General features: G+C 39.8%; 1 protein-coding gene across 1 annotated transcript; it reads right to left on the bottom strand.

The window, feature by feature from the left end:
- Window positions 1–412: 412 nt before the first annotated feature.
- Window positions 413–11,089, bottom strand: LOC3292091 (uncharacterized). The gene has a single exon (XM_061656000.1). It carries the CDS (start codon window positions 10,676–10,678, stop codon window positions 725–727), a length of 9,954 nt encoding a protein of 3,317 aa, XP_061511984.1. The 5' UTR covers window positions 10,679–11,089; the 3' UTR covers window positions 413–724.
- Between the last annotated feature and the right edge of the window lie 5,407 nt (window positions 11,090–16,496).

The raw sequence follows: 16,496 nt of genomic DNA, 5'->3' as shown, positions 1-16,496 counted from the left end.
CACGTCCGTCTTAGGTTTAAGTCCCGTATGGACCGTGCCCCCATACATAATAATAACAATAATAACAATAATTACGCCATGCTAGCGAGTTTGGATAAATTGTAGAAACACAACATAACTCATATCTATTACACTTACTGAAATGTAGAGAATAGTATAACATTGGAAAATAATTCAAGTTAGATGCAAAAAGTCTCTTTCAAACAGAATTTAAAATAATACTATGCAAAACAAGACAAAAAAGTTTTGTGTAAATTTACTTACGCGTAGAAATCATCTTTCAAGAGTATCGTGAGAATTATAAATGAAGGAGGCATAGTTTTATTGATTTTTGTATATTTTTTTACAATTGTTTACTTTCTTTTAAAAATACGGCTTTATCGGACCATTAATAAATAAAAATGAATCAGTCTTGAATAAATAAAAATAATTGCTTTTATTTAAATGCAATATCATGATATGTTTTCCAATTTTACTTTTCGCGCATTTAATCGAGACGATACTACTTCCATAAATATATTCGATTTGTTTAATCTTCGTCCAAAATATCCGTCCGAAATCCGAAATATTGTTGAATTTTTCAATACATAAAGTAGCTCGTAATCGCTAATAGTTTATTTGTATATTCAGAAAAAATGATTAAAGCTACTAATGCTAGCTTGTTATGTTAATGCTCGTAATAATCCGCTGGTTTCTTGATGTGTTATTCCTATTGCACACATTTTCAACATACTCTGTATTCATTAATGGTAGCCATAGAGCTGGCCTTATTGAACTGCAACGGAAAAATCTCCTGCGTGTGCAATCCAAATGTAAAGTTATTCAAAGATTGTGAGTTGTTTGAGTACAATTTATGCTGCAAAATGTGTCTACTTTCTTCTAGCTCATCACTAAGCGCAGCAATACGTTCACACAGCTGATAGTAGAATGTACGAGAGGGATTAACAGTAGAAAGAAAAACATTAAAATCTTCTTCGATGTCTTTAAAAATGTTATCTAACCAGTTGCCGCTATTTCGGTTGTCCGCTAATTGTCGATACTCTTGTACTGTTTGTTTCAAATCATGGAATTGTTTATCTATTTGTGAATGTTCTAGTGTTGAAACTTCATGCGCTTGTTGCTCTGGCTTCTTTTTAAAGAATAAATTTCGCAATCCTGATGCAATATTTCTTACTACGGTCGGGGCAACGAGAAGCAAGGTAAGAGTTCCATTCAATTGATCGAGATAGTTTACCGGTCGAATGTAAGGCGTGTACATGTAAGAACTATTCGTACCAGCACAAGCGGTAGTAAGGAGCCCATTATATTCTATTGGATAGCATGAAGAATAGTGATCTTCAGTGATACCAGTTATATTGCTAGTGTTGTGAGGAAACACGTAAGAAAGACCATGCTGCTCGTAGCATGTGATTGTGTTTAGATTATCTGCAGAATTCGTGCGGAAACAGTTGGCTATATGGAACGGAGTTTTAGTTGGCCTTTTGTGATGTTTTAAGTAGGGATTGACCTTTCGATCTTCTTGGTCTTGTTTCCCTTGGTTTGCCGTGTTGAAAAAATGTTCAAATATTTCGTTTATCCAATTTGTTACTTTGTATGAGTTAGACGTTATTGAAGATGCATCTTGTGAGCAATCTATGCAGTATTCTAGCCTCATTACACTGTTATTATTTGTTATATTGTGATAAGACGGCAAAATACTTGTCATATTACCATACTCAATGCTTCGTCGATGTTTTTTCTTTCGAATAGTTCCTTTTAAAAGTTTATCTATCGCTAAAATTTCGTCAATCACCTTCATCGCCTCAGGAGGGATTTTGTCCAATAATATCGTGCCTCCTGGTCTTCCTATCGCTTTCCCCGCTGTGATGGCATCTTGCGTGACATCGTTTTTTAAAACATCATAGCCAATCTGCTTCCATTTCCCAACTTCTTCCTTGATAAGCGTTCCAGCTAATTTTAAGTTGTTTTCCTTGAGAGCCTTTCCTATTTCCTTAAATTTATCCAATCGTTGAGTAACTTGTTGGGTGACAGAATTAAGCTTTGGGGAAATGGAAAGACCGAAACTGGCACCTTCTAGAGCTCCCCACACCGTTGCAGGTTTACTCCAGTCCCATTCCCAGAAGCGAAGGTTTCCATCGTTAGCCATGCTTCCCGAGTAAAGAAAAAATCCTCCCGTAGCACCACTAGTGACGATGACGAAAGCAGTGCGTGATATGCCCGTATATCCGATGAACGCTTTATGGACCCCTCCGACCGCGTTGAACAGTGAGGCTCCAGTTAAGCTACCGATGAAAAGCGCATTCCATGTACCCGGTTGGGACCAGTCCCACTTACTCGGATCCCAACTTCCGTTTGCGGACGCGATGCTAACGTAAGCGAAACCGACTGAAGTGGCCGTTATGACACCGATAGCCGCGGTGGCACCGATGTAACCGGTAAGAAAGGTAAACGAACCGGCAATACCAACCGGAGCAAAACCACCGATCAAAGCACCTACCAGTCCACCCAAGAGTGCTTTCTTCACTTCCCATTTGGCTGGGTTCCAAGAGTTGTTAGCTGCCGATGCTCCCACGTACGCTCCACCGACAGCTAATACGGCCACTATAATAGAAATAAAAGCGAATTGACCGTCGGGATCGATCAAAGAGACTGGAGAATTTCCGGCATACAGATACGGACTAGCGTACTGTTCCTTTGGGTCCAACTGCAGGAAACGCCCCAGTTCTGGGTCATACAAACGAGCATGGAAATTGTACAGATTTGTCTCTTCATCCCATTCCTGTCCAGTGAAGCGGTAATCAAGATGACCGTCAGGATCATCGCCGTAAGAGCGAAGCAACTCACCATACGGCAGGTAATCGTACGCGGCCACGATCTCGCCATTTTTAATCACTAACCTTACCGATCTTTCATGATCGAGCCATACACTGTAGAACTGATCGTTGCGTACAAAACCAACCAGTCGATCATCGGCGTAAACAAATACCGTGGCTCGCACGACGGACGGGGCGTTATTTTCTGATTCTTTGCCTTCATAAATGCCCTCATACTCTATCAACGGCTTGCCCTGCACGTCCCGGATGTAGTACTTTTTCCTGCTTAACCTGCCCGCGGAATCATACACGTATTTGTACAAACGATACCCTCGAACGTCGTACTCAAATTCCAAGTATCTTCCATCGGAGAGCATAATTTTCGACGGACGATTGAATAGTGGATCGTAAACGATACGCTCGATACCTTTATGTGTGGCCCGGACTACGTTACCTTCTTCGTCGTGCTCTACCTGATAGCGCGTTTCATCCAGACCAGACCGTGCGGTGAAGTTGATGCGGTAGACGGACGCTATTTTGTTTGTATTTTTAACATATTCGAGCCGATATCGCCGAAAACCGGTGTAAAAATGCTGATGATTTCCATTTGCGTCGATTTTGTAGGACTGAACGTCAGCAGAACTGTGACCAAGTGCGGTGGCAAACTTATGGTACAGGGCTCCAATAATTGCTGGTAAATGTGATGCATATTCGCTTAAGAGATCACGCAACTCTTGATTAATTGCTGTCATGCTAAAGTTAGACTTGGGCCCAATCAAACCTTCGTTCGAAAGAATTGTCCAGACCGAATTGCATGTGTCGGCTATTGCATCCGGTATATCGTCCTTGTACCATCCGGCACACAGTTGATCAAACATGTTCTTGGCAAGATTTTTACGTTGTGTGATTACACGAACCAACAAACTGCTGAGCGTTATCGCGTTCGGATGGCCAGCAATGGTAGGATGGAATAGAGATTTCCCCGGTAAACCATGGCATTTCATTGCACTGGTGGAATAACAATCCGTGTGCAAGTATCCTGCATCCACGAGCTTATGCCATATGTCCGTAGAACTCTCTTGCGAAATGCCTTGAATTTGTTCAAACGTGTCTTTGCGCAGTGGATTAAACAGCTCTTCGGCACTACTCTGAAAGTATTTCGCACGAATCAATTGCCGGTGGCTTCCGTAATCGTATCGATGACCGTAGAACTGGGGAAACCCTCGACTGTTCAAAGCTGCAGCAACCTGATGCCCGTACGTTCCTAACCGACAAACAAGCGGTAAGCGAAGCTCGAGCATTAGATAGAGACTTTTCAACGGTCTGCCCTGCGAGTCTAAATATCCGGCAGACACAAGTGCGTCGTAGCAAAACTTTGCCCTTCGTCCTGTGCCTAGATGGGAAGGTTTCAGCTTCAGAAGCTTTAAATTGCTGTGTGCATGCCAGGATGCGTGGAAGCGTGTGGCCTGCACGGTACCGTCCCCGATCGCACGTCCACCGTACCCCGAGCCCGAATAGTCGATCGTTTCGGTTAGGTATGGATCTTCAATGCGAGTCAAATATCCCGGCTCGTTGTAATGATACGTACGTTGATATGCATGCCGAGAGTTGGGTTGAATGAGCACACGTTTCGGTAAACCAAGGCTGTTGTTATCAATTGCTATGAACTTTTCATCAGTGGCAGCATTCGAGATACCGATCAATTTACCACGATTATCGTAACTGTATCGTAAACGAAATATTTTCCCCTTAACCGCTACAGGATAGTGTATCTCGTGTATTTGATTTTTCTGATACTCGTAGTTGATAGTCAGTGATTCGTTTCCGCTCGAGTACAGTGCGCTAGTAATTATTTGCGATTGATGGTTAGATAACAAAACATCAGAAAGAATGTGATCACCAGATATTTTTTGAATATTCTCCACCCTATGACGGTGCAATGGAGCAACACTGTTTTCTCCGTGATGCAACAGTATGAAATTGCTCGTAGCAGGCAATTCCGAGTCGTTCGGTAAATAACTATAAAGCTCGTTCGAACTTAGCTTCACGATTCCCCTCTGTTTGAGCTTTCCCACCGAGTTATAAGTGTAATACATCACGTTACTACTATTCTGTTGAACCACGAAGCGCAGTAAACCTTCTGGTGTGTACATGTACCGCGTGTTACCTGCGTCAGGCGTTCGTTTAAACGTTAGCAGGCCACTCTGATTATCATATTCGTACCACATTCCCCAGGTGCGTTGCAATTCGGTATGTTCGGGCGAAAAGTTTCCTCCAAAAAATGGAATTGTTCGGGAAAATGTGTCCGCCTGTTCGTGATAAGCTGGCGGTAGTTGCAAAACTAAGCGATCGTTAGTGTCATACATGTAGGTGGTTAAATGATGATCACCATGATGCGTTTTCACGTAGCTGGCTACCTTCAGTTTGCGTTTATCATATACTAACACGTAGACGGATTGATCTGGATATTGCTCGCTTTCGTAGTAAAATCCGTCCTGAGTTGGGAAAAGGTTTGTCAAAAAATCTATACCTTGAATGGAATTAAAGTGCTGAGCAAAGGGTCCATCGATTGCAAATGACTTGCCCGGGAGTGATTGGATAGATTTGTCTTCCAAAGGATTGTCCATGTAAACTGTGCGACTGTAAGGAAAACCTTCGCAGTCGGAGTTCAACAGTGTAACTGTACCCTCCATTTGCCCCGTCTTCCAAAATCGTTCTTCTTTTTCGATGAAATTATGTCGATAGCTAAACAATATGGACGAATTGGTGGTGTCCAGATCCGTCCATTTGGTTCTAACCGCAGGACGATTAAGCTCATCGTATAGGATTTCTTGCAAAGCAACTGTCCCTGTGTCCTTCAGTTCTACTATTTGTTTTGGCATACCGAAATCCGTTAGATAAATCACCTTCATATTCACGTCGTAGAGTAACATTGCATCAAATGTTTGTACGTTATTGCTTCTAATTTCGTATCGATTTGAACGTGATTCATTGGACGTGATTAAATTCTCCACTTTTAAATGACCATCGATCCAAATGCTAAAGTGTTTGCTACTGTGAAAAACTACCATGTCACCCTCGCGAGGTACGGCGATACTTTGGGACTGTACTTTTAATGTTGACTGGTCCTTCCCTATGTGCATTCTAAATTTTAAAGTAGCTATTTCTATCTGAATATCGCCCAAATACGTCGTTGCAGCATATCGAAACCGTAACGCAGCAGTATCAGGAACGTGCTGCATTGAACCTGCGAAGGTATTTTGCTTCGTTTTTTGCAAAATTTCTCCGTATGCAGGTTGTATTTCGATGCGGCAATTGCTGATGCGTGACTGGAAAGAAAGGTTCTCGATCGATCCTAGCTTGTTTATTCGGCCGATTTCGTTGCCAAGCACGTCATAAAGTCGATGTGATAACAGCCCTGTTGCGTGCAGCGTTGACCGTTCCAATGCCAATGTCGTATCGTAGATATGCACATTTAAATCCAACTGCGCAGGGAAAACTCGCAGATGATCTACGTCTATGGTAGAATTGGATCCGGATGAAATGTTCACTTCCAAGCGATTCGTATTCTCTACCATAACCTCCACATATGACCAACCGCCAATGGAAAATCCAACAGATCCGTGTACTACTTTCCCATTGCAATTAACAGAAAGTGCATTTTCGATGTTTTGCTGCTTGTTGGATCCTCTCAGCCAGCACGAAACAATTAGCGAGCTAAACTGTATCTTTGGCATTAGAGTTGCACTTACGGACCCCGAACGGGTGAGATGCAGAAAATGGTTTCCTTGCTCTATTTGTATTGTTCCACCATTCCATTTCCATCGTCCATCACTTCCAATTTGGTTTTGTTCATATGGCTCAAACCCATAGTACGTCACGATTTCCTCGGAGATTCGATACGGACGAAAATCTGCTACAACTGTCTTTGCATCGCGTGCCATAAGAACACCATCGGCATCGGGTGATGTTTTGCCATTCGTATCAGCAGGTTGAACTAGTTTTACAAACTTTCCTGTAGAGTCGTAGACTGATTTCGTGCTTAAAGTATTGTTAGCATGATTATAATGTACCTTAAACCAACCAAACCGTCCTTCTGTGTTAGCTGGTGTTATCTTAACATCCGTCATCAAAAATCCACCATGGTATGGTTTGGCAGTGTGTGCGTTGAATTCGTAATAGTTTGTTAATGTTCGTCCGCGTCCATCCACAAACTCGTGCCGCCAGACGACATGTTTACGAGTGATGCCAAACGAATCCATCGATCGTACAAATACGTTTTTACCATCGATGGTCCTGCTTATGACAGCTAGTGTATTGCTGTTGGTGTCGAAGACTTCTCCCACTGGAAGGCTCGTTAGTTTGTTTCGATGAAAGTTGAACAACTGCACGGCAGAGTCATTTGCTTGCACTGCCATGAACGCCGGATATCGTATGTTCAACTCGGTTGCGTTATTGGTGTCTGTGTTAAATACGACAGCATTGTTTGGACCGATTAAATCGAAAGTTGCGTTACGGTGCGTTTTCACTAACTGGTAGGAAGGTCCAAGATTAACCGTGATGCTGTCGAGGGTGAGTTCTTCCTGAGGGATTCTTTCCGTATTCCAATCGATCCCATCAAACAGTACTTTATGGCTGGCAGTAACAATGTATGCATCGTTCACTAGAATGCCAAATTTGGATGGATCGATTGCGAAGGGTATTTGGGATGTAATGTTACGATATAATTCCTGCAGCTCAGAGTTGATCTTTTCATACGCTTCATTACGATAACGCCTCTTCTCTTCTTCAGGTGCGTTGGGTTGATCGCGAATATCCTGTTCTATCTGTGCCTTAATTTTATCGACTTCATCCATTATTTTTCCGTAATGGCTAATAACTTTCAGTCGAAACTTTTCATTATCCAGCTGATAGGCAAACACAAACGTATTGCCATCTGTCTCAGGAGGATTAAATGTGTATGTATGAAGATCTTCAATTAGAACATCGATCGTCGATTGCCGGTGAACTTCATGCTTCCAGTTCAGATGCAAAAGATGCAATCTGGCGTACATTTTGAAACCATCCAGAAACAGTGAGCGAAACACGATTATATTATGAAACATTTGCAATGCATCCATCTGAACACCCTTCTTAAAGTCACGCATGATTTCTTCGGGATGATCAAATCGATCAAAGAGCGATGAGCTACTTTTTATCAGATTGGCAGGAAACGGTAAAACTACACCCGTCCAGTCTCCATTGCGCCGTACAAATATGCGCAGCTGACGATCGTCGTATGTGAGGAAACCGTGCGTAAAGAAGTGTATCAGTGACGATTTTTCAATATCGAACGGTTTCAATGCTTTCCATCGTCCCTGTTGCCGTTCAATAACCGTCACGCATTGTTCCTGTATAGCCAGCAGAAAATCCTTACCGGCTCGAATGGACGAGTCCTTCGGTATCTTTAGATACGTTGGAATTGCTTGCCAAACATCGGGTTGGGTTTGATGAAACAGACACAGCTCGGACTGAGTTCGTTCGTGTTGTAGCAAAACAGCGAAAAATGACTCACCAGTATACATCTCGTAATGAATCACCGGAAATTTTCCAAGCGGAGGAATAGATGAACCATCCACTGCAACTGTGTCGGAACCAAGATGGTCTCTTAGTTGAATGCGCACCTGACCGTGTTTAGTGATGTCACCGATCAACAGATATGTCGGGCCGTAAGCTGTACGAGGATGGGAGTGGATTTTGAAGTGGTTAATCAGCATATTACTGTCGATTTGTAGCAAAGTGTAATCAAATTTGGCGATTAATCCATTGGGATAGATGATTTTACTCATTGCACCATTCGGCCCTTCGTAGTCAAACTCCAGCGCAGTGTGGCTTTGCTGTGTGATTCGTTTCAAGTGTACCTTATCTTCCTGCTGTACATAATGCAGCACTGCTGATTGCTGGTAGCTTAAGGTACGAATAGTATAACCAGTTAGAAGAGTGCTATTGTACTGATTTGAATAGGACAACTGGAGCGATGCTGTATTGCTAGTGGAAATAGCACTCAATTGGTAGTCATCTGTTAGGGGATCTTTTGTGTAAGTATATTCCATCCATTGATCAGCACGATCGAATTGTCTTACCAGGTACCACACTGATGGAAGACGATCTTTCAACTCACTACGTTCAGTCATAAATGGCCAATGTTCAGATCCGCTATCCATTTTTACTGCTTGTTTGTCACCATATGTTCCATAGAAAAAGCTTTCTCCATTGCCATCTTCCAATGTCCATTGATTTAGAGGACGATTGAATGTAACAGTCATCTGCTCGGTGGATGCAGTAGAAAAAGTGATGATTTGTTCGTTTGAATCATTACTAGTAATAGTAAGAGGAAAGGATGATCCATCCTTGATTAGATAATAGCGATGTTCCTCTGGAAATATGCTATTCCTTCGATCGATGTACACACAGTCCACTTGTAGCGACCATCCAACACCCATCGATCCGGATATCTCGGAAGCTTCTTGGTAGGTGATAAATTTCACAGTAGACATTCCAAATAACTTTCCCACGACAAGCAAAGGAATACCGAATTCCAAGTTACCATTCATTGGATTGACGGGTTCGATTAGCAAAGATGTGTCCAGTTGTTCGCTCAATGATGCTTCCACAAGTGGGGCCGTTTGGGAATGAAGAGCAAAAACTGATTTGATTTCTTTACTAGATTGTACCGATTGATCATTTCCGTCGTTCTTATTCGCTTCTTTTACTAATGTTTTCGATGCAAGACAAAACGACACCAAAGATTGACCGCTAGTGGCTATTGTTGTGACATTGTGTCCATCAGGAATCGTTTTGATAATCTGGGCGTAACGTAAATCTTCGTTTTGATCTGAATTAAAAGGGACCTGTTCAAATCTTCCGTTCGACATTCTGAATCCCATGATACCTTGCGGTCCAGTAAGCCAAAGTTCATCTTTTCCATCCCGATCTACATCAATCAAGCTAGCACTATTCCAAACTTTCCTTTCACGACCGAAAACTGCCAGTGACGTGCTTTGAGCTACAGCACGGTAGTGTGTGTTATCTCGCTGATATAGAAACATTCCAGAGGAGTTAAGATGCAACATGTCACTATACTCGGTGCTATCAAAGATATTTCTAAACAGGATACGTTCATCATGAGCACTTGAAAATGGCACGTTTTCTGCACGACCCACAAGTTTGGGATGATAATTGTTGTCGAGCATGTAAACACTTACAACGTCTGAGGATCGCTCGATGATAGCCGACTGCTTGGTGCCATAAGTGGTTGCCAATCCGAGCCACGTTGAATTGAACTTCCAGCTTTCCGGTAGTGTCGGCGAATCGTACAACTGCCACAAAGGTCGTGGGCCACCTTTCAGTACAGCACTCTCCTGCATCTGCTCGAATCTTATGGCACCACGTTTATTTCGCGTCAGTATGCCGATCGTACCGGCAGCAGTATAGATACGTCCCATCAGAAATACCGTGTTGGCATCATCCCATCCGTACCCATTGCGATATATTGCCTCGGAACAATAATGGCGCAAAGTCAGATCGCTTCCTTCCATACGGTAAAACTGTAATCCTTCACGATTCCTCACCAACAGCCAACCAGACTCGTCGACGAAAAATGAGTTACGAAACTCGCGCTGCTTTCCGTCGAAAAAACCATCGCGAATCCACAACGCCTTCCACTCTCTAGACTCGCCTTCCAATCGGTAGCAGTTCAATGCTCGCTGATTTCTTACCAATAAAACATGCTGGTCAGATACTTGAATGTGAAACACCTCGAATTCATCACCAAAGGACACGTTCAACAGTTGCTGATACTGCAGACGATTTCCGTTGTCTCCCATGGCGTTTACGGCACTTGCTAAGAACGACCTTTATTCCACTGATGCTGGTTTATAACTGATCTTGCTATGGATGCTGTTGCAACCGAAGTCGTGGATTTTTGCCTGTTATCAATATAATAGGGGAATCCCTTGATGCGATAATCGGTCGTACATTGATCACTCCGCCTCGAATATCGCGGTTTGTTTTGTGCCGACTTTTTGTTGTGCGATGCAAATTGTACCTGTTATAGCTCACACATGAATCGACTTACTCACAGAGGTTAGCGGAGGTTAAGTTTATTTATTTTTTGTGTAATGAAATGATAACAGAGCTGCTACGGTCCGTCGCAGTGCTATTATGTCTATTAAAGTATTGGGACACTGTTTTTAGTAATGTTCTTCGCCCTTTGCATAAACATAAAGCATGATTGAACATCGATCCTTGATATTGATAATGATAACCATGAATGGCTCTGTAACGTCAATATTTAATTAATTTTGGGAAATTTGAGGCAATTAAATTAAATTTAGGAAATTAGAGTTATAAATTCCTAGTCGCAGAAAGCCTGCATTAAATAATGTTCAGTATTAGCTAACCGCCGTGTCCAACCACGGGCTACTGAACTGAAATGCAAATCCATTAAAAAAAATTAATCCTAATTTAAAGGGGGCGATTTTATTGCGTCTTACGCGTCGCATTTTTGGTGATTTCTGTTTGAGCAACCTCATCACTAATCGGCTATAAAGCTCCCATAAAGCTAAACGAATTTGTTTCCTATTCAACCCGTCGCTTCGAGGATTAATTTAGTGTTTTCATTCTTAAAGTTATTTTATTTGAATAAATCATACTTTTAGACATCAATTCAGTTAAGTTTCTCTATTCCACAATCTCATAAACATTTTTTACGGAAAATACAATGCTTCTAAAAAAATCTTTTGGTTGCTAAATGATGACTAGTTCGAAAAGAGCCGCAGTCTACTGCCTGCGCAGAAATGGATATGTCGTTGTTGTTAACCCTGTTTCGTCCAACACAAACTGAGAGTGAACTTAAAGTAATGAGTCCATTTTTGTTTTAAAATTGTATTAATTTTTAATCATATTTTCAATATTTTCATATTTTGTCAATTATTTTTGCCTTTAAGGCTGCGGGGCTTTGTCCGAACTCGCTAGTGTAATTGCGATTTTCACTAGCACATTTGGCGGCAGCTGACCGAAGCATTTTGCCAAACAATTTGGAGCCGCTTCAGAAAGCATGTTATGTTTTTTACTTAAACTGGACTGAAAAAGCTTCCTAATTGATAGATAAATATGTTGTGCAAGTATTTCAGCCACTGTAATCGATCAGCTGATCTGCTTGACCCAATTTGACTCTACTTAATGGCCTTAGCCGAACTTATTGCTAAATGACATGATTTTACCATATAACTATCGTTTCGAGTGCTCCAATTTTAACTCACTTGACGAGGATGTGTTAGCATTTACGTCCTTTATGTTATATGCTTTTAATATGTGCTTTTCAATTCAACATCCCAAATCCGACCGTCCTTGGGCTGACAACATCCTTTGGTGGTTTAGACGTGAGAAAAGGGTTACATATCGACAATTTCAGAATTATCGCTGCCATAGAAATCGCTCACTCAAACTTAATTAATCGCGCACTCCGAAGTCTATCGCATATATAAGGAATATTAAGCTCGAATACCAAAGATTTGTGCAATCTCTTTGAACAACGCTTTTCAGACTGCTTTTCGACAAGAAAAAAAACTGTCAACACGTGCATTATTAATATGTTCCAGCAATTTACTAAATTACTTCAAACAACACTTTAATACGAAACTTAAACTTAATCTCTACCCTTACAATTCTACTTAGATGCAAGAGTTTAAACCAACGCCTTAAGTCCTATGTTGTGGTCCTTTTTGCCCTTTTGTTTTGATGTGTTTTGACATTTTGTGTATGACCATTTTTCCCTATAGCGAGACCATTTTACCTCACACAATACATTTTCTTGACTTTTGATGTTGATTTTTAATCTAATTTTTTACATCTACATTTATTGCATACATATTTAGTAAACGCAATAATACTTCTGATTGTTTTGCATGAATAAGATGTTGAAGCATCGATTGCCGTCAAAATATCAGTGCACTATGGGGCGGCCTCAAACAATCCGCGGTCATAAATCATGTTTGTACTATTTACGATATATTACATCGAATCTGGTTTAAAATGGGAAATTTACTTATAAAATATGATGTAAAGTGCTGCAAATCCAGATAATCCACCGCACTGTTTTAAAATATTTTGGTACACACTATATGTTAGAAAACGAAAACAACCAAAAATCGGGTGGAATTCTTTGCCATGCATTTATTATAGCAACGCACCAAAAAATTTGCCTTTTCCCCGCTAATAGGTTTAATATCCACGAATCTTGCCCTACCGCTCTTTGCTATCCCTTTTCTGATCAGTTCCATTCGTATCGGTTCGAAGTTTCTGGTTATCTTCGGATGCCTCCTGTTTATGTCAGGTCGTTGGGCACTTTCCTATAAGACCCAACACTATAGAAACCTTCGGATCAATTCACTTTGATATTCATACTTTAGAAGAATCTTATATCTTATATCTTAATTCTTTAATCTTTATGTTGGTGTCAAAGCCTTTTTAGTTTTATATTTGAGGACTACTGCATTGTTTTGAATAATAAAATGTTCAAAACATCTAAAACAAAACATAATCCACTAATGCTCCATATATTTTTAAAAAATTAATTTAAAAATTTAAACAATTAGTTATTTAAAGAAAAAGAAAATAATAATTTAGGAAACTAAGTTTAACGCAACGTTTTCAACTTCGCTTCGAAGGCGATTAGTTCATTCAATGTATCTTTGTCTATAACGCTTAACACTTTCGGGGATACAAAAAAGGGTTACAGTTTCTGGATATGTTGTTTCAAAATGTCGGGTAAGTATAAAATACTACGCTTTTTCAAAAAGTGAATTCGTCGCAATGCCAAGTACATGGCGTTCTGTTGTTTGTGCAGTAGTGTAGATGAACAACTTATGTAAGGCTCACCCTGAAGAGTCGCGCTCGAAACAAGTTTGAATGTATTTTTTCACATTTGAGGTTAAATGATAAGTCTGAAATTTTAACAACTTGTTAAACACAAATAAAATGAGGTTTGGGAGGAAATGGAAGATATACAAAATTATAAATTTTTTTAAATGTATTGCCAAAGTTTAATTTTTTTGTTTAAAGTGCGATTTTTTACAGTTTGTAATAAAAAGAGATACTAAAACAACAACTAAATATTTTTATTTTATATTTCATAAAAGGCATTAAACTTCCGTATGTCTAACGTCCGCCTACTACAATTATTCACAGCTAAAGCAATTGTGCGAAAATAGAGCAAACATCGAGGAAAAACTGTAGTTTGGAAAAGTTTCTCAACTTCGACCAGTCATAACTTATAAAGTTAAAACGATAGAGTTATAATATTACAGGTTTTTCTTAACTAGCGCAACAACTATTTACGCAACAACTTTGTAAAAGACGCTATAATTTCTTAATCCGAGATATTTGTTTTACTACCGACCGCCTTTGCTCCGCTTTAAAGTGGTTTACTCAATGAGGTACAGAGCAAAATCCTTAACAGTGCCATTTTACCCCGCTTTCCGTTAAATGCACAACCATTCCAAATCGGTACATGTTTGACAATGTCCTATTTGCAAGACATGCGGATTATATTTGTTTCATACATTAAGTAACAATGGTCAGTTTTTCCAGCCTTTTTCAGCGTTAGGTTTTATTTTCAACGCGGGCCGTATTGATTCGCAAACATCGTTGTTGAATACCACTGTGACGTTATCTTTGGCTAATGGGTGAACTTAAAATCTCGTTTTAATAAGAAAATACTATTTAAATTTATCAAATTTGTATAGCTTTCTACAGCGCCTGTACTGTACTTCCACTGTACTATATGGACAGTAGTTTAGTAGCGATTTACATAAAATCGGAGGAGATAGACAACATTGAATGTATGAATTGTACAAAATAGTATTTCACAACTTCATAAAAAATGTCTATACTTTAGGGCCATTATTACATGATTTATTACAAAAAAAAAAACAGATTCAGGGTCGTACCATAACTATAAAGACACTTCGAAAAATAGGTTTTATACTTACTAGGACATTTCTAAATCGACCAAAAATACAAATAACATATTTTATGAAGGTATTACAGATATACGTTTTTAACGATTTCAAAAATAAAATAGTTTTTATAACTTTTTTAGGTTTTATGAGTTTTATAAGGATAAACAAAAAATAATTTTTAAAGATATTTAAAAAAACATTTTTTTGTACTTATACAGCCGTACCGGTGAACTTGTTCATCGAAAAACATTCGTCGCTCATGAGTAGACAGGGTTGTATCACTACCCAACCCAAGTGACATTTGGTCGAAATTGTTTTCCCATATCTGCTCGATTAGTTCATTCAATTCATACAGTGGGAATTGACATTTTCGAGCACGAATAATCGGGAATTCGAGCAAATTCCCTTAAACTGGAGCCTTAAACTTCCCTTAAACTGCACCAGTTTAAGGGAATTTAGAAAAAGGCCTTTAAAATCAACTGTGATTCGGCTTTTTCGTTGTTTTCTTCTAGATTCGCTCGAAAATGATGTTTCCTATCGTTATAATTGATCAGGTAGCCATTTTATACTTAAATAATATTGATTTTTTATAAAATAACGTCACACAAAATTAGCTTTTGTTTTTCATCAAAAATCTAAGCTGTGTGTGTAAAATGAGCTCGACGGCATCGTCAATCGATAGAAGCAAGTCTAATTTACGAACTCACCAAATTTTAGCGCTTTCAACACACTTGATCAGACACAAATCCACAATTTCAAGCGTATCGAGTACTAATCGAGCAGATATGAGAAAACAATTTCGACCAAATGTCACTTGGGTAGGTTGTGCAGTACAAAACCTAGACGGTTTTCATTTTTTTTTTTATCTTGAGGGTTTTGAAATGAGTGAAAATGAGCATCACGGCGAACGTTCCCGCGAAAATTTGAAAATACAAATCAAAGTATGTAGAAAGATTTTCAAAAAATAATTTTCAATTGCCATGTGAGGCCAAAAATATACGGACCGGAATTTCGCGGCAGCGGAATTCCGCCTGCTGTCAAACCCATATACAGTCTGTTTCCGAGTTACGCGGTTTCTGCGTTCCCGACAAATCCGCGTAACTCGAATATCCGCGTAAGTCGAATTTCATGTTTTTTGACTAAAATACTATTTATTACTCGCAGTTTTTGATTTAAATTAATACTTTTATACACTTTATCATTTATTTGATATGATTCGTGCAGAAAATTCTAATATTTCTGGCTTTTAAGCGGTTTCAATTTGTTAGCAAAAATGCAATTTATACCGAACTTGAAGCAAATTGTACTGATTTGACATTTAATCTGTCAAATTTCGAAAACCGCGTATCTCCGAATCCGCGTAAGTCGAGAACCGTGTAACTCGGGAACAGACTGTACAAAGTTTCAACGGCAACTTTCCCGAACTGTCATATCCATACATTTTTCAGCAAGCGTAATTCCGCGGCCGCGAAATTCCGGTCCGTGTATTTTCGGCCTGAGCCTAATCAATTTACTGAATAACAGTTCAAAACTGATCCGATCAAACAAAAGCGCAACTTACTTACTTGACTGTTGCATTATTATACATATTTCAATCGCCTTCAAATCATTCGAGCCCAAGCGAAGTCATGAAAACGATTGAAAAGCTGGTGAAAAGTATGTTTAGGTCTGTCTTAGGGCT

Source organism: Anopheles gambiae, chromosome 3 (assembly GCF_943734735.2).
Source record: "Anopheles gambiae chromosome 3, idAnoGambNW_F1_1, whole genome shotgun sequence".
NCBI classification, from domain to species: domain Eukaryota; kingdom Metazoa; phylum Arthropoda; class Insecta; order Diptera; family Culicidae; genus Anopheles; species Anopheles gambiae.
Note: the sequence above shows the minus strand (reverse complement) of the source record. Positions and strands in the feature narration are given on the sequence as shown.

What these genes read in the sequence shown, in the direction of transcription:
- LOC3292091 (XM_061656000.1), bottom strand. Translation starts at nt 10,678, where the DNA reads ATGGGAGACAACGGAAATCGTCTGCAGTATCAGCAACTGTTGAACGTG.